Source organism: Micrasema longulum, unplaced genomic scaffold (genome assembly GCF_059751315.1).
Source record: "Micrasema longulum isolate JH-2025_06_02 unplaced genomic scaffold, ASM5975131v1 h1tg000744l, whole genome shotgun sequence".
NCBI lineage: Eukaryota > Metazoa > Arthropoda > Insecta > Trichoptera > Brachycentridae > Micrasema > Micrasema longulum.
This window is the reverse complement of record NW_028277938.1, coordinates 229,683-255,923: the sequence shown is the minus strand read 5'-3', so window position 1 is coordinate 255,923 and position 26,241 is coordinate 229,683. Positions and strand designations below refer to the sequence as shown.

Genomic DNA, 26,241 nt, shown 5'->3' with positions numbered 1-26,241 from the left:
CAAAATATTTTTTTTTCAAACTTTCATTTCTCTGTCCCGAACATTTTAAATTTCCTTGCCCCTTAGGGAAATAATTTTTTTTCTAAGGATATTATTATTATGTACTATTCAATAATAAACTTAACTGTTATTTTGTGCATATTAGTATGTCGAAATAAGCTATATTTATTTATATTTACCGTTGGGTGGCGGTAAGGCGTTGGTCCTGAAGTTGGGGGAACCGGGGAACCTGGTCGGATAGTAGGGGTGCTCCGGGGGCTGGGGGGGCAGATTCCCTCCCAGCCCGGGGGGCTGCTGTCCCACTAGGCTGATGTGCTGCGCTCCCCGCAGGGAGTTGGGCCCGTAACCGTAAGGGCCCTGGGAGGCCCGCGTGGCCCCAAAATCGTCACGAGTCTCATCGCTCAACAAAGTAGACAAGTCGAACTGCTTTTTGTCAACAAGATGGCGTATCAGGTCCCTGCGAAACAAAACCAATAAAAAGGTTTTTCTAAACCAGTTTTATGTATTTAACTAAGCCAAAGGTGTTTATAGCTCCGTGTTCATGCGAATAAATAGTACAATTTTGTTTGTGAAATAGATCCAAAAAACTGGACAAGTATTTTAGATTCGATAGCTACTTTGAGGTGAAAATATCTTATTGAAGAAGCAAATAGTAATTTGTATTCATTAATATTCTGTCGTTCACAAAGTGCCAAAAACGAGTAAAAGATAATTACTAAATAAAACTCAGTGTTTTTAATACACAAATTAAAATGAAGAGGTGCCACATGGGCACCCTGAGGTACACCCGATGTAACATCGATACTGGCTGACAAACAATTATTAATCCCAACCATTTGATATTTCCCAAAAGATTGTATAAATAACAATAATGAATCTTTTAATTCAAGAGCATGTAGTTTTCTTACTGTTTAAACTACCCAACAAACTGTTCATTATTTCAGTGAGTGATATTTTGCACCTGTTTAAGTTAAGAGTATTAAGATAAAGTATTAGAACGAGGGTATGGAACACAGATAATTATTATCAACATAAACAAACGAAAAGTAAGTCACAAAAAGGTTTTTCATATCACCACTACTGGTTGCACGCACATGAATAAACTAGAAAGCAAATTATGGTCTCTACATTTCTGAGCTACGAATTCCCAAAATTAATTTGGATTGTTCCTCAATATCTGTTCTTTTGTTCCTAGAAAAACCCAGTAGCAGTTATTTGTTTCAGTTTTTGTAGTATAAATATGTACTTTTCATCGGGATGAAAATTTTGTTTCTTTTATTCAAATGGGGCCATTTATTTAATGATTTTATTTTGAAATTCGAGGTGGGTTTAGTAAACGATGATGTCCGTTTGTGATGATTGGTTGTTTGATTGATGTTGTCATTAGCTGTGATCATGATTGGCTCACTCTAATAGGCCAAAGTAATGCCTCTTATAAACGTAAAGTTTAGTGCTACCCAAAAAAAACCTAAATTATTTAGACATTTATAAGTGTCGTCAAAAACCACGAATGAAAAAAATGTCTCGTATGTTTAATAGTACCTACAGTTATTGGGCTACTACATTTTATTGCAGTTACCTATTTAAATATAACAGTAACAGTTATAATATTATAAAAAAGGGCACTAAATTTCTTCATCAGGAATCGATAAAAGAACGTTCTTTCCATATAAGATTACATTCATAATTTTAATTATCAAACGTCTTTAGAATGTTAAAAATAATCACAATATTTTTTTTTTATGAAATCATGGAACACGTAAATTAGGCTATGGACAAAATTTTAAAATAAAGGATCATCAACATGTCCGCACAGACTTAAATATTGACAGTATTACGAGTATAAAGGTATGATTTTCCAATCAAAATTTTAATTAAGATTGAATCAGCTGATTATTTTTCGCCATTGGGACTCCCCATTGTTCAAGGTCATGCCAACTTTTGACTTATTAATATTCATAAATCACTCTTTAGAGATAAAGTTGAACATCGGTATTTCATTGTCCCAGATTTGTTATATTTTATTTTAATGGTACTTGTTTTTAAAAAAATATTTTACCGTGACTCAATGGACTGAATGAGTCCGTAAATATTTATTTATAAATAAATCAATTTATAATCTTCTGATAAACTGAAAACAGCTGATAAATTGGAATATTTTTCTCGAAAATGGAATTGTTTTTTTTAATGCCTAGATTTCCATATTCCTTTAGCTGAGACCCGTAATCGTTTTGTTGATTTTATTGTTACCCTTGTCGTGAATAAAAACATTTCGGAGAAATCGTTCCAAAATATAAACTTTGAAAATTGCAATAAATTTCGAACGCGTATTTTATATTGTTAAACGTTCATCTTAATATTTGTCTTTTAGTTTCCGAGTCGTAAACGAGCGGGACGACGATAAATTAATTAAAAAAGTAAAATTCGAATAAACTAATCATCGCGGGATAAACTATTATGTATATTTATGAAAATTGAAAATATCACTAAATTTTCTTCAATATATTTCTTTAATTACCTTGACATACTGTCTGAAAAAACTCCCTCGAGTCACTGTGTGGTAACTCGAAGTTAACATTATGTAAGCTGAGGTTAGGAAATGATCGCCTTATATTCACTGTTTTTTTTTAAATTTAATTAAATTATAATAGGTGAATTATAATTATTAAATTATAAATTCTTATAATTTAATTTATTATAAGTGTGTCTTGCTGAGGGATCTAGTTAGATTACATTTCTTTTTATCAATTGAATTTTTAATATATTCGTCTCAGGGTACTTGGTTGAGCCGATAATTTGTTTCCATGTATCTTAGCCAGAAGAATCATATGTAAGTAGATACTGGCTAATTTTGGTTTTCTGGGGTTGCTACGCCCGACGAGACATTTTTTGGTTTGGCTACACTGTTTGGCCCGCTCTCTTCTCTTCGTTTTTTTAACGAGTTATGTCCGCACGCATTTCGAATTGTTGAAAAGTATTTTCGCTATTCGCCGTGAAAGTTATTAAAACTTCTCCTATAATCGCACAACGCCGCAAACATTTATCATCAATCCATCGCCGTTTACATCATCCGCCGCCTCAAGACGAAATTGTGTGCCTGTAGGTTTCCTGGATCACCAATTTCCCTGATAGCGTGAGCTGATCGCCGACAAGGAAAATGACTCAACACCAGGTTAGTCAGTGTTATTACATGTTGATTTTCTCTGGTCTGAGTACATTTTAAATAGATTGTTGGCTGCATCCGCTAGCTCATATTGTCATTTAGAGAATCGATTTATTATTCCGCTATCAAAAAATTATTTTTAAAAACGCAAGGTGAATTCCATTGACACGGACTCACCAGTACTAGATATTTTGACATTTTAGGAGATCCCGATGGACATAATATTTTATTTAAAATTTTGTAATATACCTTAATATGTAATATATTTTTTTTATAAGGTTTTCCTGAAGATTACAAAAAAAATGGTAATGTTAAATCACAGGAACGGGCGGGCTACGGTATTTGCCTATATATGTTTTTTATTAGGTGCACGGCAGGTTAAGTGCTTAGTTCCTAATACTATCTACCTCAGTGGTGACACGGCACAATGATTGGTGTATAATTTATTGTGAGTAATGCTATCTACCAATAGACATTAGATTCGAGATTGAGATCGGCCTCGAAGTGAGGAATGACGGAATAATCAAGTCAAATATTTGTACCAGGAAATTATATGCATTTGAATTAGCTAGTTGTAAGTATTGTACATTACGTACATAAAAACATAATAATTTTTTTAAAGAAAAGATTTATCATTAATTCTACGTTCGGTATCTACCAGGGCCGAATCGTCTTTATAAGAGATTATGCGCTGCTTGCCATCATATTTGACTATCCATAATAATGTTTTACGGTAACTTTATTTACTGAAAAACTTACAAATAATTATTTTTTCTTATAAATCATTGCCACCGATTGTATTTTTCTACAAAAATAAATAATAATATTGATATTACGCGCCAAGCGCCAGCAGTGAGCCCAGAAACTAGCCGATTATTCCAGTTTATTTCTTCATGCACATAAGTATACTATATTTTGACATTTTAAACCAGTAGAGGTTTTTTCCTTCTGGAATGAGTTTGCATGATACAAAAATTATTTTAAGATTCTTGTTTTGGAAAACAGTATTTCGAAAATTATTTACTAAGCGCTATTTTTCTTTGAGATAATACAGTTGACATATGACCACCATTAATTTCTTGCAGTCATATCGCAGGACATGTGGCGCTCGACGCGGCTGTTTTAGGCATTATTGATTAACGGTTGACATTTCAATCGTTATGGTAATAATAATACTTACTTATTTCATTGTGCTTTTTTTATAAAGTTTTATGAGTTATTTTTCAAAGTAATGGCTACATAATATAATATATATAGAAGTTAATAATAATCGTCGTTTAAGTTGATTTCATAAGTTAAAGATGTTGTGTCTCACAGAACCACAGAAAAAATATAAAAATTTAATATGTATTACCCATATTATATTGTGTACTATGTAGGTACAAATTACGCGCATTAGGCACTGCATCGCTTTATTAAATGTAGTGTAACTCGATCATTTGCTACATTAAATTAAGGCGATCAGCCTTACGCTTCAGATGTCAGACCTGGAAAATGAATTATTTCTGTAGTTCTGTTTGAGATGGCGTGTCTACTTTTATGTGATTACAGGTGAGTGCAGAAATGTTACTGAATCAAAGAATGTTATGCCCGTATTCACAGACAAAATTCACTGCTTTGGTGCTCCGTCTTACGTTCCAGGGCCTCGATTATGATGGGAAGATATAATTTATCTAAAGTTTATCTACAAAGTAAAATTAAGTTTTCTGTATGAAAAATAGAATATGATTACAATATTTTTTTTCTAAACATGTTCAATTACCGGTTACCGACGAAGATACTTTGAATTTTCATACAAATATACACACTTTCGTACATAAATATCGATATTAGTTTATACCATCTCAGTATATACCGATGAAGATAGCCGTTCATAATCGATGCCCAGGTGCCAGTTCAGAACAAATGAAATATTGCCGTGTAAAACCAATATTTTATGTTCATCTCGCCAGAAATCGAACCTGTAGTCTCAACCGTCTTCTGTTTTGTTTTTGATAGTAAATATTCTACGTTGTTCTATTATTTTTCCTTATTTTTTTACAAACACGATAGAAAACATTTCAGGAAAAAATGCCCGCTAATTTTTATAATGGTGGCGATGAGGTTGATTAAAACGTCCAAAATGTCAAAAAGCGAACAAGCGAATTATTCGAATGGCAGTTAATTATGTCTTTGTCGCTAACTTATGTCTATGTCGGTAAAACTCGAAATTATCCATTTGTGTTTTTCTTTTAGCAATTAATACGCCCGGAGCAATATCAAATCATGTATTTTCTTGCAACTAAATGTCAGTAGAGAAAACATTGCAAAGAAAGAGCAATGGTATTTAAATCTGAAATAAGTTGTAAACCTATTATGTGATAGTAAAGATGTTTATGTACCTACTCAGGGACGTGCTGCTGAAGGCATTTATCGTAATTACCCTATCTTTTCGACATCTGTCATGTCTCTCCAGCATCAAGGTATTTGTGTAAAGAATAAGACAATAATATTTTCCATACAAATTCTCTTCACATAATTTTATTAACTTATTCCTGTAAAAAAATATTTCTAACGTAGTTGTGGTCCCATAGCTAATGTCGCGAACTTGCGAATCGGAGGTACGATGTTTAAACCTAACTCCACGATAACTCGATTCCCATTGAGTAATTTACAACTCTTTGAAAATGGCCACCAAAATTCTAATATTTGGATAGATCAAAATATCGCATGTACTTATTTATTAAAAATTGCACATCAATGGTGCTAATATATCATGGTTCAGACAGTAAAGAATTCAATCAGACGTATTTTTCTAAGTATCTTGAAGGTGTGAAAGGTCAACACATCAATCGACTATATAATAAAATTTCAATTTCTGATAATTCAATTCAAAGAGCGGTGACTAAGAATAGGAAGCAAAAATACGACAGATGACTTCTCGCATTCATACTGGTTGTTGTATGCCATCTTCACAAACGTTTTTTTAATGTCGAATAACAAAACTGAAAAAATATTTGGTACATTTGTGTATTATTTGGCAATGGGTTATACGAAACACAATACAAGGAGTGTATCTATAAAAAAATAACACTCGTCTACCGATGTAAATAATAATAATAAAAAGGGCAAATCATAAATGATATTTTATTTGTTTTTATATTTTTGGGAAAACTACTCGTTTTGAACCACTCTAATGGGCCTCCCGGTTTGTTGTAATACCTAGGCAAAAAAAACATATAAAAATATGAAGCAAATAAAATTGTTCAAAGCTAAACGATTTTTTGAGCACGTGATGTGTACTAATAAACATTGTATTCTAAGCAGTAAAACAACTCATTCTGGGAGTGCAATATAACAATTTACTAGTTATAACAAGAAAATAAAATAAACATACGAAGGACTAGTACTGTTAAGAAACTGTTTTAAAAATAAGAGCTTTCATGATGTCCTTTTTTATTCTGTTTTGATGGGCAGTTTATATTTAAGTGCCCTTTTTTATTATAATATACTATTTGAATGTTTAATTTACAAAATTAATTTATGAATTCTCCTCACTAGGGAAACCTGTTCTAAGAAGGACTGCATGGCGTTCAAAATTAAATGACATATTTCACATGTAATTTCATACCTACATATATTTTATTAAATCTATCATTCACTTCACAACAACAAATTACACAATACTTTTGCGTTATTAAAATGTACGTAGAGGTTTTCATGCCCTAAATATTATTGCTTTGGAAAAATTGTAATCTCTTATCTATTTTTCTACAAACAATTTAATACAATCACATTTGATTCCTATGACCTCACAGGGAATCAAACCCGAAACTCCGTGCTTGAGGCAAACGTCTTAGGTCTTAGCCATTTCACCACGAGGCGAGGGTGGGGGCCGTCTGTCGACAATCGACATTTATTTATTTATTCATTCATTTAAAATTACACTCGTTCAAATATTAATGAACTTATCAAGGCTTTTTATGATGTGCCCGTGTAAGCAAGCCATAATAATTAACAATAAAAAATACATAGTTTAATTAATTAGATTAAATTATAATGACATGTGATGCAATAGAATAACAATCCAGAGAAACAAGGTATAAATAATATATAATAATATTCCAAAGAATACAATGTAAAAAAGATAGTCAAATATAAATATTAAAATATAAATTATACAAATTTAGATTGATACATAATCAAATATGCAAAAGAAAAATATCATTGAAATCAACAAAATAATAGTAAAATATAGTACTATTGAAAAAAAAAATATATATATAGTATCATTGAAAAACAGAAGAAGAATATATATATACATATATATATAAGCATAATTGAAACGATAATTGAGATATGGTTTCTAGAAACTCACTCATAGTAAGAAATATGAGTAATAAATAATATGCCAAATGAGTAAGTGAGTACTAAATTAAATAACATAAAAATACATAATAAAACAACATAAAAATATCTAGTAAAAATGACAAAATTTGCTAATCTCTGCTAATCTCAAACTTTATAAAAATTGACAACCTCGTTCCTATCGATGTGCAGCAACCAATTGCAAACATTTTTCCTAAATACTATACATAAATACTACACCTAAATAATTATATAACGAACCTATTTAAATTGAAAAAAAGGGGGTAGAAAATCCACAAGACTAAGGTAAATTATAATACAAAAGAAAGCTAAAAAATAAATAATGCGTGTGAAATTTGTTAGATAAGAATTTTTAGCCCTTCGGGATTTTGTATGTAAAAAATGTTTTCTTACGCGCGGTAAAAAATAGAGCATTAAATTGTAATGCAAGGTTTCATGAAAAGGTATAAAAAATAATAAAAAATATTTAAATAAAAACGAACTCCTTTGAACGACGGAACTAGTTCATATGAATCAACCGATGATAAGAAAGTTGTGAAAGATTTCCGATTTACGGTGCGTCAATGGACCAATGGGCAGAACTGACCGAGAAGAAGCGGAAGAGAACTTAAGACGTCACACGCGGAGTAATTTCAAAAATATAAAGCTTTAAAATATCATAGCGCTGATAATACGATACGTATATATTTAATTCTTGGTTTAGTTTAATTGTCTATTAATAAAAATAAAAATAAAAAAACCACCGAGCCTCCTCATTCAGCGCTTGTATTTATACTATGAAATTCTCACTATTCATTTTAAGGAAGTTGAGTGGTTTTTTTATTAATTTGTTAATAAATTATCAAACTCAGACAAAAAATGAGCGCTATGATTTTTCAAAGTTTTGCAATTTATAAATTACTCCGCCTGTGACGTCAGAAGTTTTATTGATTTATTTATGCTTTATTAAGTTAGTTCATAACATTTTAAGAACTAATATAAACTTTTTATAACATTACAATTTTTTTATCAAAATTTCGCAATAACATATTTTTTCAAATTAATTTTTAATATTTCGATATTTTCTCTCTCCTTTATTCCTTCAGGTAACTCATTATACAGCTTCAATCCCTTGTAAAATGAGTTTTAAGATTCTGTTTTTTTTTATTATTATTTAACTTTTTGTACATATTGTTAATTGTACATTAGTGGGCTTATTGCCAAATGGCAATTTTTTCCAACCAACCAATAAAATAACAGTTTTATTTTTTACTATCAAAGTTAAAACATATTCAATAGAAAATAAAGAAAAAAAAGCTTAAGATATAAAAAAATAGAAATAAATGTATTTGTGTATAAATTACCTTAAATCAATACCATTACTCAATGGGAAAAATGAAAAAAGTAGAAAGAGGAAAGGTGGAGAGATTAAGTAAGAGAAAGGAGATGTATCTTCAGACGTGATTTGAACAGAGATAATGTAGTAACATCTTTGATGGTGGATGGGAGATGATTCCACAGTCGAGCCGCTTGGACACTATATAAGTAAGAGAAGAAAGAAGAATTGTGGATGTTGTTCTCCTCATTGGTAATCTTACATTTTTCTATCCCTTGTTTAATATGTGTGACATTGTTGGTTAAATTTTATTATTGTTTTTATTTTACTTATTCCCTTAATTATTTTATGCATAAAAATTGATACGTTATATTTAATTTGCTGCTTTACCGTGAGCAAGCCAATTTATTTCATACGGTGAGTTCTGCTGATTGATGGGTTAGCTTTCCTAGCCCAAAAGATTGGCATTAATGAGTATAATTATATAATAACACATAATCTAAACAAATCTAAAGTTTAATGAATGACCTCTGAAATGGCGGTTATTATTCAGAGTGAACATGAATTTTTAACTTCGGTACATTATATATTGCTCTGTTAATATTTTAAACGTTTCGATCAAGTATATATTTTGTTCCTTATAGAAACTATTTGACCACTTGAGTCGCTTTTCTCTGAACATTTTCTCCAATAATATGTCTTTCTTAAAATAGGGACTCCAAATTTGATAGGCATACTCCGGGAGTGGACGAACGTACGTTTTAAAAATTGTAAGGAATAAGTCGCAGCCGCGGATAATGTTTTCCTTATTAGGTGTCATGGGAATTGGCACGTTTGACAATTTCATACATTTATTTATATCACAACTCCGAGATCTCATAGTGAAGTCACTGCTTGTACTTGATTGTCATCCCCATAATTATTACGTACTTTTACCCCCCTATTTGATAATGTAATTACATGAATATAAATATAGTACGATTAAAGAAAATGTTTATTTGATTTGTTTATAATATCCATGTCCTGTTTCCTGTTCCGCACTAAACGTGACCTGCAAAACTATTCGATGCAACAAAAACCGGTTGTTTGTAACTACATTTTTTTTTATTGTTAGTACATATTTGAACTTGGTCGACTCCCACGAAAAACTGGAATAGAAAAGATGCACACTAACGTATTAAGCTCTTCCGTTGTAGCTAAATATGTATGTGTACCGGAAACTTACATTTATAAGTTCGCGAGATATATCTTCAATTCTAATTAATACTATTAATTGTATATAATTAGGAGTGCTTACGAAAAATATTTATATTTAGATAAATTTTCACCAACATAATGAATAGTCAAACTTTAAACGAGTTAGTGTTTTATTACTGCCTGAATTACACTGATTATTTTTAAGACGTTGTGTTTTAATTTATGAAGACTTAACTCTTTTATACGCAGTTCACGTAAGCGAGTAAAAAATAAATAGTGTTTCTTGAAATTTTATTAATTAAATAATAGAAGCACTTAATTTTTTATCAAATCAAACGAGAACTGGTTTTTGAAATATTTTATTTTTTGAAAATTAAACCGAGGTAAATTTGAATAAAAATAACCTATTTTCGTAGGTTCTTATTACTTATGAAAATCGTCTGTCTGGTAAAAAAATTACCTGACCGAGTAATAAAATTTCTCTGTCAGGTACATACACAAATAGGTTCAATTCGGTTAAAATTGTTGTACGTTTTGTTGAAAATTTAAATAAAACACAAGTTTTCAGTAACTATTAAGTTTTAAATAAGTGATAATTTCATAAGTTTATACATATTAATTACATTGTTTCAATCGTTAATTTTTAAAATTATTAAATAAAGAATGAGGCACTATTTTTAAAATTTAATATTAAAATGCGCAAAGCAAGAATTTTCCCTGGAATATTTAAGAAGTATTTTGATTATTCTTATTCTTCCTACTTTAAAAACGAATAAATTATGGTTATTTTCTCAAACATGTCAGAACGGTATTTCACTGGAACACTTGACATTTAACTTTATTTACACACGTTTTTCCAAACTAAGAATTATTAATTCGAAGAAAGTAATATTTATGATATCACTGGCGCGTTCTACCCACTCAATCTACTAATTTACCCGATACAGCTTTGATTGTGACAAATTCCATTTGAACTGGTTAAAATATACAAAATCCTATAAACACGGTTTTAATTTTCTTTTTGTAAAGAAACTACAATATTTCATTAATGAGTTTCATTAAATGTTATAATACAAACTGGTTCACTGCATTATGGATCTTTACTAATTAATTATATTTAAACATTTATACTACCCACTCATAAAACCAATAAATTAATGCATCAAAAAACTAATTAATTAATAGGAAATAGTGATGTTATTTCCAGACATTTATACGTATTTTATCTCTTATACATCAATATTGCACTTAGTGTATTGAAGATGAAATCATTATTTACACTGTTAACACTAACAATAAATTATTTTATCTTTTTTTAGTTATCAAATCTAAAAAAATAAAATATGAAAAGTATTTTTCACAATAGCGGTTTTTCATGGATATCATTTCATTGAAGGTACAAAATAAGTTTATACATAAACAAGCGAAAATTAATTAGCGTTGTTTTAAAGATCTTTTATTTTTACAGGACCAAATCTGTACAACTTAGTGCCTTGCGTCTGGAAAAACGAAAGTAGAACATGTTTTGGGAAAACTTGGCGAATGTTTGATTGACATAGAAAGCAAGGAGTCAGACAACTTGTTAACAATTGTAACTTAGTTTGTAGATAATCTGTTTATATTATAAACATACCTATTTATTATATACATATTATGTACAATAGTACATACTTATTATATTATACACATACTTATAAATAATAAACATACTTTTTAAATGTTATTTACAAACATTGTAAATTTATTTCACAATATGTACTTAAAAGATTTTAAAAAAAAATACATGTTTCCCTTTTGCATATACGTTCTTATTTAATTTTTTTGCCGCAACTTATCGGTTCTTTAGAACAGGCATTGCTCAATGCCCATATGGGAACCGTTAGATCCTTACTAGCATTCTGCCATACCGCACTGTTTGGCATGTTAAAGTTATCCTAAGTGGTTAAGTAGAATATTGGTTTGTAATTTTGCAAATTATGTGAATTTTTAAATATCGAAAAATATTTCAAATAAAATAACCAAATTAAAAGATTTAAAAAATAAAAATATTCGACGTAACATTTTTAAAAGGAGACAGTCTCCACGCGCTCAGCGTGGAAGACAATAATTGAATACGTATTAGGTATTATGCACTAACTATAAAATTATTAAAGTAACACGAAGGTTCTACTTAATGCTGTATAGGTACGAATAGTTACAGGTAAAACCTTAACATAGATTTTTGTTACAAATATCATAAAATAAACACTCTCTCAGTACCAATTTTATTCACTTTTGTATTTTTAAAGGCGTTAATTAGGTCTTTTAATTAGGATCATAATAAATTGCTCACAATTTCATAGCTTATTATGTTCACGGTCATCGGAGGCTTATTACAAAAGTTGTTTGCTTGCTCACTTCGTCAAATATTTTAACTTGGTTTCGTCAAATTTGTAGAGGCAAGAAAAATATTTACTAAGCACTAAGTTAGTCTCGGAATAAATACTTCAGTCAAGTTAATAGTGAGACACTAATTTATGTGAGAGAATGATAAATCATATTGTGTAAATCTTCCTCATATTTTTACTTCGCAAGACGGCAGAATTTGAAATAATTTAAATCTAGTAATCTAGGTCTAGATATTTATCCCAGGGGTCTAATTTTGCTAATAACCTAGGAAATCGTCAAAGAATAACCCACTGATCTTAGATTCTCGATGATCTATATGATTCTCCCATCGATGGAGATAATTTTCCCAGTGATATAGTGATCTTATTATAGAACAATATCGGTACAGTTGACCTGAGGTGTTACGGACTCCAAAAAAATCTGATGTTAGATGCTGTATCATATTTGATATCATGATACTTTGGGTCTAATAATTTATTCTTGTTTTTCGGAGAAATCGAAATGTAGAAAAATTGACACTCAAACTAATGCCACCACAATATATTCAGATAGGTATACCTATCTATAGATATACATATCAAATATCTACCCAAAAATTATGTTCGTAAGCGGTCGAAATGTGAAAAAGAATAATCTGTTATTCAAAATAATGCTTCTAGAACACAAAATATTCAGATATATTATATTCACGCAAAAAGTTATTTTACTATTATAGTGAACTGCCATAGTGAAGAATCGTAATTATAAACAATACTACCAGCACGACACAAAATATTTAGACTTGTATTTTGGGTAGAGAGAATAACAAGTACTTCCTAATATGACAAAATAAATTGTTTTACTGAAAAGTTTAACTTAAATTTGAAGTAAAATTAAAATAAATATTCATAAATCACTTTGTAAACCACCCTTACTATATTAGCCCGAATAAAAAGCAACCTTCGAGTATATGTTTGGAGCGAGGTTAAAATGAAAAATTCATTAATCTTTAACTTCGAATATAACACGAATATTTTCTTTAAAAAAAAAATAGTAAAAAACATATACATCGCGTTATATTCGGACTAATGCGGTATTTAGAGTACTTTCTTATGTTCGTAATGTTATAAATACATTTTATGACAATGTAAATACAGAAAATATTAGTGCATGGCAAGAGACAAATTATGTCCATATTCAAAGACAAACTGGGCAATTTGGCTAAAGGTATGATTTCTTTTTGTTTTTCATGTACCTTTATAAAATAACAATAAAATCAAAATACACCAAATACTTATTTGTTTCCTTTTATATAATATATTTAATATGAATAAACTTTTGCGAAACAGGTAAAATGAAGAAGGTGAAATGTACAAATAATTCGGATCTTGTAATTTTACTTCTGCAAAGGCATGACGGTAAGAAACGACGTATTACTAACATTCACAAATTGTATCCAATATTAGTAACAACTTTCTACAATTGGGGTCGTAGTACGAGAACGTACAAAAGGACAAAGGTGCTAACTAACCGCAAATGTCAGCCTGACGCATAAAAATGTCGATGCGATTGTAAATATTTCGGAAAAAGCTGATAAAAGGTTATAAAATATTTTATTGTTCTAAGCCAAACGAAAAAAACACCATTTTAAATACAATCGCTTCTTGCGTATTAGGAAATTCGTAAAGAAATAAAAAGCAATTGCAAATTTTTAAAAAATAATTAAAGCTAAAATTTATAGTTTGCATCATAAAAGTACAAAGTTGATAAAGGTTTCATGTTTTTACTATTAAGAATTAAATTTGGAGAAATTTAAGCTGTATGAATAACTATACAAGGAGAAAGGCTTTTTATAACCAATTTTTACTATTATGACTATCGACGATATGAGGAGGTAAAAAGTGTTAGATGAAAAAGTGCTACTGAAGTCCAAAACATTCTACATATATTCAATAGAAAATTAGGTTTGTCGGTGTTAGAGTATTGCAGTTTCTCTTTCGACTTAAAAAATCGTTTTCATGTACATTTTCTCTACTCGTTGGATCTTACGATACTTTTCCACGGCAGCAGCGGCGCCCGGCCTTCGGCTCATTATTTAGTTTAATAAAAATCCTTGATTGATAACATTTAAAAAATGTATTACTGCATTGGTATTGGCTTTGACGCTTCAGATGTTTTTCAGTGTAATTAAGAAAATGATAATGAAACATTAACTTTTTTTTTTTTAAAACACTCACTTTCCTGGATTCAAACTAAAGATATTCACTCTTTTTTTCTAAGATATTGTTTTGCCCAATAAGGAATATTTTTATGTTTTTTTAATCTTTTTTATTCCCTTTTTTAATTACTTTAAAATAAAAAAGTACCTTCTAATCTTTTACAGAATATTTTCTTTCCTCTTTCTTGTTTTATTCAAAAATATTCTTCTTCTTCTTATGGTTCCTCTCCCCGATGGAGGTTGGAAATCATCATTGCGATTCTTACTTTATTGGCAGCTGCCCTGAACAAGGACTGAGTGCTACAATGGAACCAGTCGCGCAAGTTCTTCAGCCAAGAGATGCGCCTTCTACCTGCACCGCGTCTCCCTTCAATCCTTCCCTGAAGAATGACTTGTAGAATTTTATATTTTTCGCCTCTCATCACATGCCCAAAGTACTCAAGTTTTCTTTTCTCTATGGTCTTCAGTACCTCTTTATCTTTTTCCATCCGTCGGAAAACATCATCGTTTCGGATCCACACAGGAGATTTTTAATATCCTCCTGTAGCACCACATTTCAAAGGCTTCGATCTTTTTTGAAGTGTTTTGGGTGAGTGTCCACGTTTCGGCGCAGTAACAAAGGACTGAGAAGACGTAACATCGAGTGATGCGCATTCGGAGGTCTAAATTAAAGTCTCTACTGCAAAGAAGGTCACGCATCCTGAAAAAGCAGTCTCGCGCCACCTCTATTCTGACTTTGATCTCTTGCTAGTGATCCCATTTATCATTCAGCCAGCATCCTAAATATTTATATTGATGAACTCGCTCAATAACCTGCGCTTCAAGTTTTGAAGTCATTGGGAAAGTTTGTGGCTTTTTCCGAATAACCATACATTTAGTCTTGGAAATATTCATCTCTAGCCCTTTATTCAAACTTACCGTGTAAACTTTGTCCAATAATAGTTGCAGGCTTTCCGTACTATCTGCTAGAAGGACAGTATCATCCGCGTATCGGATATTGTTTATAATTTGTCCATTATACCGGTCTATTTATTATAGGAGCAAAAATTCATAAACATTTCTTGTATACCTACCCACGAACAGGCCATGCCTTTGTGGGATTTTAGTTTACTGTTCTTACTGTTTATATGTATTTCATTGCTATTTAATTATCTTTATTTTTTAATACTCTGTTTTACCTCTTATATATATTGTAAAAAAAAACAAAAAATATGGATATATTTAAAACTTGTAATTTTACTCGACAAAAAATTGCATATTTTGTATGATCATACAGCTTCAATATCTGACGCTCGAGGGTGCATTTCCAACCTAAATTATTGTTAGTTTGGAAATCAAAGAAATATGTTATGTTATAATTTTAACTGTCACGTCATGTCACGTTGTGTCAGTCAAAAACAAATGATTTGTAATTCGTTTTCGTTTCCCTATTCGCACACAGCGGTGCATCGGCACTCGAACTGCAGCATATACATTTTTTTTCTGATGGAAGGTAAATATAAATTATTTGTAAATAAATAGTATTTAATTTATATATATCTAATTATGTTATAAAATTTGTAAGAAGGCACAAGCTTTAAAAAAGCTTCTTTATCATAAAAAAATAGCCTTCAGGCGATTTCATGATGATTTATAAAAAAATAAGTATTGATAATTATTAAATCATACATTAATCGATTCATTCGGTAACCGGTGCGGTGTGGCAAATAGTAAACACCGAACAAGCAACAATTTAATCGATTTCCCATAAGTTTAATTACATACCATTTTTTAATATAACTATTTACTTCTTTTTCAACACAGGTATTACGAAAGTCTACTCACTTAAGTTAATTATTTCACTGTTTAAGATGTTAGGAGTGTTTTAAAACTAATCATTCCAACGAGGCGATTGAGAGGTCAGACAAATTACATTTGTTTCATTTTATCGATTACATTCATCGAAATTTAAATCATTTGTATATTTTCGATGTTTTTTACATTTTAAATGTTTATTTTCTTTTCTTTCACGTAAATAGCGAGGATTGAATTTTTTTTATTTTTTTATGAATTAATTTCTATAAATTCAATGCGCGAAAGATCTATAAAATGCATATCAACTATCTGTATGCTTTAAGCATGGTTTAATGTCTGCTTCCTGCAAATACAATAGCCTACCAAATAAATTCTCAAGGTAGATACTGCTACGTAAGTAAACAGTATTATCTGCGTTTTGTGGGGGGTATTTTAGATTTTAGATTATTGTTATCCTGAATTCATATCAAACCTCTCCAATATTACCATTCCACTCTCTACTGATATTCTAACTCTCCTGTCCCCGCCCTATAAAACCGTACTTTTTTTGTAAATACATCGCAAATGGAATCAGGTTGTACATATATTGCAGGTGTAATATTATTATTTACTAAACTTGCATATTATATAACTTACTAACATAAACACGAGTTAATATGTATGAAAAAAAACAATATACTGGCTAAAACTCTTCATCAGCGAGGTGAATAAAACCAAAAAAAAATAAGAGTGCGTTTTAGAGCTAATGATGTTTTGTTGTTTTTTTTAAATAATAAATGTTTGTTTTTTAATACTATACAAATTCATATGACAATTATAAAAAAAACATGTCTCACGTTGATTTATCATCGTACATGATTTATTTTATTAAGAAAACTATAAGTTCTGCATATTCATACTAAAGTTAACATTAAGAAATATTGCATGGATTCGGAACCAATAACAGGTTTTCACAAATTGTATATAATACTAATATATTAATAAATGTACATATTAAAGTAAAAATTAAATAAAAAAAAACCGCTGTACGATAAGTTAATAATTAGCGATCTTTATAATTAGGTCATTATTTTTAAGTAATGAAAGACATAGGTACGTAAAAATAAGATGACAACACGATGCTTACAAAAAGGCTCGGGTATTTATGTCAGTTTAATGAGATGCAATTATTAAATAATCGACAGAATGCAGATGCAAATGCAAATTATTAATAAAAATATCTTCAATCAAGGTCAATGAGAATATTATGTTTCGGTGTGATTTCAATGACTTTGAATGGCGTATGCAAATGAATCTTTAAATATTTCTTACATAATAGTAACATCAAGTTGTGTTGAGAGTTGAGTCAGGAAATAAACTATCATTTAAATCGATATTAAAACCTCTCGAATCTGCTCAAAAATCGATCATTAAAATAATTTTTAAAAAACCCTCAGGTACCCCAGCGTCAAGTTATTTGAGGAATTCGAGATCTTAGATATAAGACAATTATATATTTTTAGAATAATAATGTTTGTGCTAGTAAATTATTCTATCAAATCCCAAAAGGAACACTTCCGCACTACCATAAGTCAAATTAGAAGATGGGTCATGGGGTCTATCACAAACTCTGAATTCGGGCAAAGAAATTTCAGGTTTCTGGGCCCAAAAATATTCAATATGTTACCCAAAGATTGCAAAACCATGACCCGGATTCAATTTAACAAATTTGTAAAAAGTTGGTTACTGGATTTAGGTCGAGAAAAATCGGAAAATTTACTAAAAATAAATTCCTAATAAATTAATATTGTATAACTGTTTAGTATATTAACAAGTAGGTAGTAATGTTATTGTTTATTTTTGCATAAAAATGTCTGCCTTAATACAGGTTGTACCTAGTTAGGCAGACTAGACATGATCCAGAGAAATCTATTACCTAAGTGTTTATGTAATAGATAAAGTTATTGTTATTTTTGTTAATAAACTTTGATTATTATGTTTTTATTTTTTTTTTATTTTACAATCGATTTACTTTCATAAGAGTGAATAACAAAACTCTAAGAAGTAACCGGGGGTTCGCCGTTTTATATTACTATTTCTACTCTTTTATGATTTGTATTTATATAAGTTGTAGGTGCGAGTTCAACAACTAGCGTTCAAATATTTTCCAGTGGAGCAACATAGACCTAAAGATCCGCAAACAACAAGCCAAGACATATGTATGGAGCATATTGATGTACAGCTGTGAGACACGTGTACGTGCCTTTCCGAAAGATATAAAAAAGACAAGAGGCCCTTAAGATGTTGTGATCCAGAAGAATAAAAGGAGTTTTCTGGAGAGACTACATCACTAATAATGAGGTTCTCAGTAGATTCGAAGAAGGGAGGCACCTAACCAAAACGATCTCAAATAGGCGAGCCCAATAGATCGGTCACATTATACGCACGAGTCTCCTACATGACAAAATACTCGCAGAGGGAATTGCTGAGGGGATAAACCACAGAGGGCGCCCCCGACGCCGACGGGAGTATTTAGAACAAGTGTGCGCCTCAAATTATGTTGAGCTGAAGAGTACTGCAGAGAATAGAGCGCAGTGGAGGACGAGATGCGGGGCAGGGCTTCGCTGCAAGCCAATCCCCAGGATTGAGACTGCGAAGAAGAAGGTACGAGTACTATCACTTGAAGAATATAAAACTTTTGGTGTAAGTTTAAGATTCTGTGTCCGGGCAGATAAAGAATATAATATGTGATAGTTATGTGTGTGAAATATAACCAGAGCTCTATACAAGTACTTTTGACTCGACGGCTACTCTCAGGAAAAAATCCCGAAAAAGGAAATCAAATGGTGATAAGTCAGCCACGTAGTGTATTGGTTGGCGCATTCGCCAATCTTGTTTGAGGTTCGATTCGTGACAGAGTTGACATGACATATTATTTTTCATATAGGTTTGGCTGATGGTAGGGTGAACAAAAAATATTGGTTTTTAAGGTAGTTCTCCACTGCAGTATTTCATTGTTTCTGGAATGGCTTTTCATTCAATTCAATTTCATTGTTAATGTAACAAAAATGATAGAGATACGGTGCCCTATGCAGCATTAGGTGCAGGTGGGTAAATAATGACGATGAAATAATAATATTTAGATACATATTTTAATAATCTATCTCTCTCTCCGATGGCTCTACAGCCCATATTGAGCTTTGACCTCTTGCAACCTTCGCCTCCAACTCTGTCTGTCCTCAGCCGCCGTCTTTCGATTTGCCACCTGGAGAAACTGCGTCGCATCCTTTCTCCCTTCCTCCTCCCATCTCAGCCTGGGTCTTCCCACTAATCTCTTTCCACTCATTAATATTTTAAGGACACATGAATCGGGCATTAGCTGTACATATCCGGTTCATCTTAATCTAAGTAACTTCATATGTACGGAGATGCTCGGAGCCTGGTATGCATTATACAGTTCTTCGTTATACCTAATCCGCCATTGATTATTCTCTTTCACTGGTCCGCATATTCTTCGGAGTACTTTTTGTTCAAAAGTGTCCAGCATTTCAGCTATCTTCGCTGTCAGTGATGGCGCCTCACACCCATATGTCAATACAGTACGTACAATTGTGTTGTACATGGTAATTTTGGTTTTTCAAAGCCTCAAAGAAATGCATGTTTTGTAATATTTCAAAAATGATTAACAGATAATTTTCAGTTTGAAACTTCAAAGAAACGTAAATTTGTCACTTTGCCAAAGCAATGTTGGATATATGAAATAATAGTATAAGTAGGCTGAGGTGGAGCAGCTGAACCATTTATTGAAATCCAAAAAGCAATTGTACGAATTATTTTCAAAAAAACAGTTTTATATTTCGGCACTAAAACTGAAATGTATAAACGTATATAGGGTGGGTGATATAGTAATTAGACATGCTAATGTAGAGTCACTCTGAATTTAATGGTTTAAAATAAGTAAACATAAGAATTTATCTCTACAATAAAATAGACATTTTTTGTGTGTTTTTTATTCAAATTAACGTATTATATTGATTTATTTTTACCATTAGATTTAGAAAGTCCAACTACTGTAGCATGTTCAATAACTTTATCGAATTATGCCTGAGAGTAATTTACAAAAAGTAAAAACGTTGTGTAAAAAAAATGCTTAAAAAATATTATTTTATAAAATTGACGGTTTTCATAATTTTGTTTACGTGAAAAACACTGTTTATTATTTTGTAAAAACAATTACAGTGAACATGTCAATAAGTTGATGATAGATCATTAGTCCTGTAGATGCTTAGACTTTCTTATTCACTTAACCAAAAGGGTTTTTATAAATATTGTATTTGTTTTCTAGTACTTAATGCAATGTAAATTTTTATACTTATTTTATGGAATGATGATAACCTGTTTGGCGGGCAAATCGCAGAATTAGTGGATCATGGAAAATAAATTTACTTGGGGTAGTAGTCAAGCTGTTCGCAGTAGGTGTAGCCTGGGGCGGCGCACGCCGGGGTGCGGCCCGGGGGCGCAGGCACGTAGGTGCACTGCTCTCCGTACTCCCCGTGAGAGCTGCAGCGCCGCACCACGTTCACCCCCTCGTCGGTCTGTCCCCACACCGAGACCTAGGGAAGAGAAAACTTTCGTAAATACATCACAAAACCGTTCAGTACAAGAAGTATGTATTTCTCTGCGTCCAGGCGGATGAAGAATACACTTCTGTATGTAAAATAGAACCAGAACCTTGGACGAGTGTTTTCGACTCGATCGCTGCCCTCAGGTAAAAATTCCGAATAAGGAAATCGAATGGAGATAAGTCGGCTTAGTTGTGTAGTGGTTGATGCATCCGATTAACATTCTTGAGGTCCAGGGCTCGATTCCTGGTAGGTTGGATGTGAAATATTGATTTTGACGGTTGTTTAAAATGCGATATTTTATTGTTCCTTGTTCAGCAAGTGGTTCAGTGTTGGACTGATCGCCTTACCTTACACAGTTAAACAGGTACATACTGATGATCGAAATACGCCCCTTTTAGTTTACGAATCCACTGCCCCATGCACCATTGGATGCGGAAAGGGAAATAATGATGATGATTATGTATATTACTATATTTTCAGTGTGTCCGAATCTTTAAATCTCAGTCTTCAACATCAGCGTCTCTGCATTAGTACACCAAATGCAGTGTATATTAATCATCTCGCACATGAAGGTAAGTTGATTAGCCTTCCGCTTAAGATAGTCTAGGGACAATTAAATATTGCAGTAAAAGCACTGCCTCCACATACTCGAAAACCGCTTAAAAGGCCAAGAGTCTTCCTATCGGTTTCGCTCATACTAAAAAAACATTTTTATTTGTCGAAAATCGAGTAACTTAATTTGTTTAAGCTGTGCCCGTGCTAAGCCATAATAATTAACAAGAACAAATCATAAAGCAAATTAAATTAATTATTAAGTACATATCATGTTTGCGGGAAAATTTTCACTATCCGTGAACCTTGGACAACTTGACAACTTCGTCCCCGTCGGTTTGCAACAGCCAATTGCAAATACTTCTCTTAAATTCGTCTGCACTTGTAGAACTCTTTATGACTGCCGGAAGATGATTTAATGACTTTTTTGTTTTATTAAAAAAAGAAATATTTGCGTTCTTTTGATTTACCTAAATACTCAATTTTGAGGGCCATTTTCAACGAGTTGTAAATGACTCACTATTAACACTTTGTATCCCGGAGCCGTGTAAACACGTGATTATATAACCATGCGTTGTATCCCGGTCCCGTGTTTTAACGTGGTTTACCAGCTGTTTAAAAAGTGCATTTTATTGGCACCTGGTGACTTTTATTACTACTTTTTTGCTGCTGGTAAACTACGTGAAAACACGAGACCGGGACACAACGCGTGGTTATTATAATCACTTATTTACATGGCTCCGGGATACAAAGCACAAAAAAAGGAGTGAGACGCTGAAGGTATATGTGCGAACATTGCAATGTGGCTCTCCATAAAGGCGAATGTTGGCAAAATTATCATGCAAAAATGACCTAATAAATTGTTTCAAATAAATATGAGAAGTAAGAATTGATTCGACCGAGTATTTTCATAATTCTGACACGTTTAAGAAACCCTTCACAAAGCACGAAATTCCACAAAAATGGGCCGGGCACAGGGTATATTCCATGTGTATTCTGCCGGTACTCAAAGTGTTAAAAAATGGGAATCGAGTAAGGGTAGATCGAACCAGATCATCTGATACATTTTATCTTCCAATTTTTCCAAACAATATGACACATTTTAATCTTTTTGCAAGTATGTTAAGAAAGTTAAAATTGACATTTATCATGATAGAGCAAATGATTATAAAAAAATATAACTATGTGTCTTAAATCAAATGCGTAATCTTTATTTTTGTGTATGTAAATTAATGTTAGTTTATTTTATTACACCTTATATGTTCTATTTTCTCTTTTCTTTTCTTAAAAAAAAAAGCAGTAGTTTCTTATGTTTAACTCAATTTTACTTCTTTAACTCAATCTTTATTCTTTTCTTTCACTAAACTTAATCTTTATTATTACTTAAATTGATTTTACACACTTATTCTATATAATTTATGAAAGATGGTGAAGTTCTATAATTGAGGATATATATAAAGAATGTTAATAATGCTTACTTTAAAAATGTATGTATTTTATGTATCCTTGTTGAACTTCCAAATAAATAAATAAAAAAATTTAAAAAAAAATTTAAAATTACTAAAATTATTATGTTAACAGGGGCTATAGTTTAGAATTTATAAAGATGAAGGAATCAGTTAAATTTTTTTTTTAAATTGTTAAAAAAATTACCCTTAAAATAATAAATTAGTAAATGCCCAGACTTCTATAAAACGTTCTTTATCTCTGTTGTAATATGTTAACCTTAATAACTCCCAGGCAGTGAAATCCAGTCCTTATTTACAAACATTTGGACAAACTCAAAATGTTGTTCAAATATTGATAAAACCAACTGGTCCGAGAAGTATGAAAATTAAAAAATATTTTCAGGCGTTGCGTTGCCCAGCATTTCTGTGAAGGGGGGGGGGGGTTAAAGTAATTTAACCCTTGTGTATCTTTGATGTCACATAAGTCTATAAATACAAGAATTAGTTTTATATATTTATTTTTTATTTTAAATAAAAAAGTCGTATTTGGCTACAACATGCGTGAATTATAATAATCATTTTTATAAATCGCAGAAAATAGATTATTAAACAGTATTTGAATACATGTAAATTTATTGATTTGAAATATCTCGTATTTTGCTCAGTGTAACACAATGTTACAGCACCGTTTGTAAATGTGTTTTTAGCACAGTCTTTCAAGAGTTAACTTAACTTTTTGTGGTGCATCAGACACTTAGTGTCCGATGTGAATTGACGCAGTTAATTGTAATAACATTATGTACGCGGAATGTGTTTTCGATGACATAATGATTTTGTCCCATTTGGAAAATACTTATGAAACATAACTTGACATCGGGACATGTCACCAATGATAATTACAATATTAGCTGTTATTATAATATATTATGTCAACACGCTAGTGATCTTACACCTCGCGGATATTACGCCTACTTAAACTTATAGCTTAAACCAAAGACGTATAATTAAATAGTACCATATATAATAGGACGTATAATTAATACGTACCCTTAATAAATGGATCGTATAACATTTGGCCAACATATTGCTTTGCCCTTAACAATGAGGAAGTTCAGTGGTTTTTGACATATTTTTATTTGTTACTAAACTATCATTATGTAAGTCTGAAATAAGCATTATCGTCAAAATCAAGAAAGGCGCCCTGCGTTGGTTTGGACATGTAGAGCGAAAGGACGGCTAAAAATATTTACGATGTGAATGTTGATGGATGGAGAAGTACTGGAAGACCGAGGAAGACATGGCATGACCAAATCAAACAAGTATTTGAAGATGGACATGTCAAAATTCGGAATATTCGGCGCGCGTGCATGAGAAGATGTATGAATGTTGAGGAAGAGAGATATATATGCAAAGGCAGAGTGATATGGCGTTCTTTCCTTTCTGCCTATTCTTACGGGGAAACGGTGTAACGGTTTGTTTGTTTACTTAATAGAGCATCAAACTAAGCCAAGTTTTAAGTATTATCATTTTGAAATTACTTTTCCCGTGACGTCAGAAGTTGTCGACGATGAGTTGTACTGACTTTTAAAAGTAGAGCCCCGTTGCGTAAAAATACACTAAACGTTGGAAAAAATGTCTACCGGAAACCGGAAATCCATCGCAACACATAATAACGCTGTAATTGATTAGTTGATTCTAAAAAAACTTGTAACGTCGTCCAAAGAAGTCAATTCTGATGAATTTTTCCAAACATCATAGGGAAACTTCTCCGTAAAATTAAATGCTCTAATTTTTACCACGTGTAAGAATACAGTTTTATATCAAATTTTCGGTAGCACTGAACTTCCTTGTTGGAAAATAAGATATATGGAATCACGATATACACACGAGGGAAAGAGATTTGCATACTTCTTTAGTTCGGATTTCTGTTACTAGTTGTCATAATTACATTACATATTATGGAACGTCAATCAAAAACAATAGCAAAAATAACAATCATGTTTATACAATTTTCTACAATAACTTGGTTCCTCTATCTTCCGTGACTTCAAATTTGTCAAACAGATATGAATAGGGAGCAATCTGTTATTAGGTAATAATAATTGAGAAAATGAAGGTATTTACCCAAAAATCGAGTACCATTTTCTTCATGTCGTTCTAGTAACATGTCGATTGACTCAAACGCAATAAACCAACACGGCTAAATCGAGCTCATAACGTCTTCTGCATTTTATTATTTTCCTTCCCTCAAAACATTAGCATTTTAATATGTGTTTTGTGATTTGTTCAAGTATTCCTTAAATATTTTTTTTCATGTTATAACGTTTTTTATTTCCTTAATTCTGTAAAGAGGCCATGAAAGTTTTGTATGTTAAATATGTTTTATTTTTGCTGGAATCGTTAAGTATAATATTTTAATCCTTTAAAATTATTGGGAAGTTTTAAAAACGTGCTACCGTTAAATTTTGCATTGATTTTGATTTTATTTTTTATTTTATCAAGTGAATAATATTGTTTTTATCTAAATATAAAATAAATATAGTTACTGTTAACAGTAATTATAATAATTCTTTTAATGATAATAAATGGAGGAGAATTCTTTACGTAAATAATAATCGTAATCCACAAATGTGTCCAAATTTTTACCAAATGAAATTTTTATACAAATAACAATGTTGGTAAATTATTGCTAGATAATAAAGATAAATATAGTTTATAAAATAATTCAGGTGTTTACCAATTAAAATGTAATTATTGTCCTTCATTAACAATTTCTCCGAGTACCCAAAAAAAAAAATTTCTTGACTTTAATAAATATACAGTAGTTACAAATAATAAAAAATAGTATACTTACTAAACTAATGTATATTTGTATAAAGAAATTGTCAATATTTGTGTACATACTGTTTGTTTACACAATAAAATGAATAAATAAATGAAGGGTTAAAATTAAATAATACAGAAATATTTCACATTAGGAAAGTTTTAAAAAAATCATGTTCCTTTGATCAATAATCAAACAACCTTTCAATATAGCCCATTATACGATGTTCCATTGTAATGGTCACCCTATACCTATTAAACTCACGCCCCTCCCTTTTTTTTCAACTATTTCTCTCACAACAATAACCTATTCAGTGCATTTAATGGTTGCTTATTAAAACGCAAGACATGTCGGTTTTATATTTTTGTGTAACAACTATAATGAAGGTGTA

General features: G+C 31.2%; 2 protein-coding genes across 3 annotated transcripts in view; one reads left to right on the top strand and one right to left on the bottom strand.

Moving 5' to 3' along the window:
• Window positions 1-26,241, bottom strand: part of spz5 (spatzle 5 Toll-1 receptor) — a 46,277-nt gene that overhangs the window by 15,115 nt on the left and 4,921 nt on the right. For both annotated transcript variants that reach the window (XR_015822943.1, XM_088230245.1), the window contains exons 2-3: window positions 20,848-21,014; window positions 180-457 (exon numbers count right to left, since the gene is read on the bottom strand). Coding sequence is in view for 1 of the 2 variants with exons in the window: in XM_088230245.1 (XP_088086371.1) it covers window positions 180-457; window positions 20,848-21,014 (445 nt within the window). In the remaining variant the exon portion in view is untranslated. The remainder of the gene's footprint in view (window positions 1-179; window positions 458-20,847; window positions 21,015-26,241) is intronic.
• LOC148279238 (tRNA N6-adenosine threonylcarbamoyltransferase, mitochondrial-like) overlaps window positions 2,956-26,241 on the top strand; it is a 250,509-nt gene continuing 227,223 nt past the window's right edge. The window contains exon 1 of the mRNA XM_088230243.1: window positions 2,956-3,172. Coding sequence (XP_088086369.1) covers window positions 3,158-3,172 — 15 coding nt within the window. The 5' untranslated portion in view covers window positions 2,956-3,157. The remainder of the gene's footprint in view (window positions 3,173-26,241) is intronic.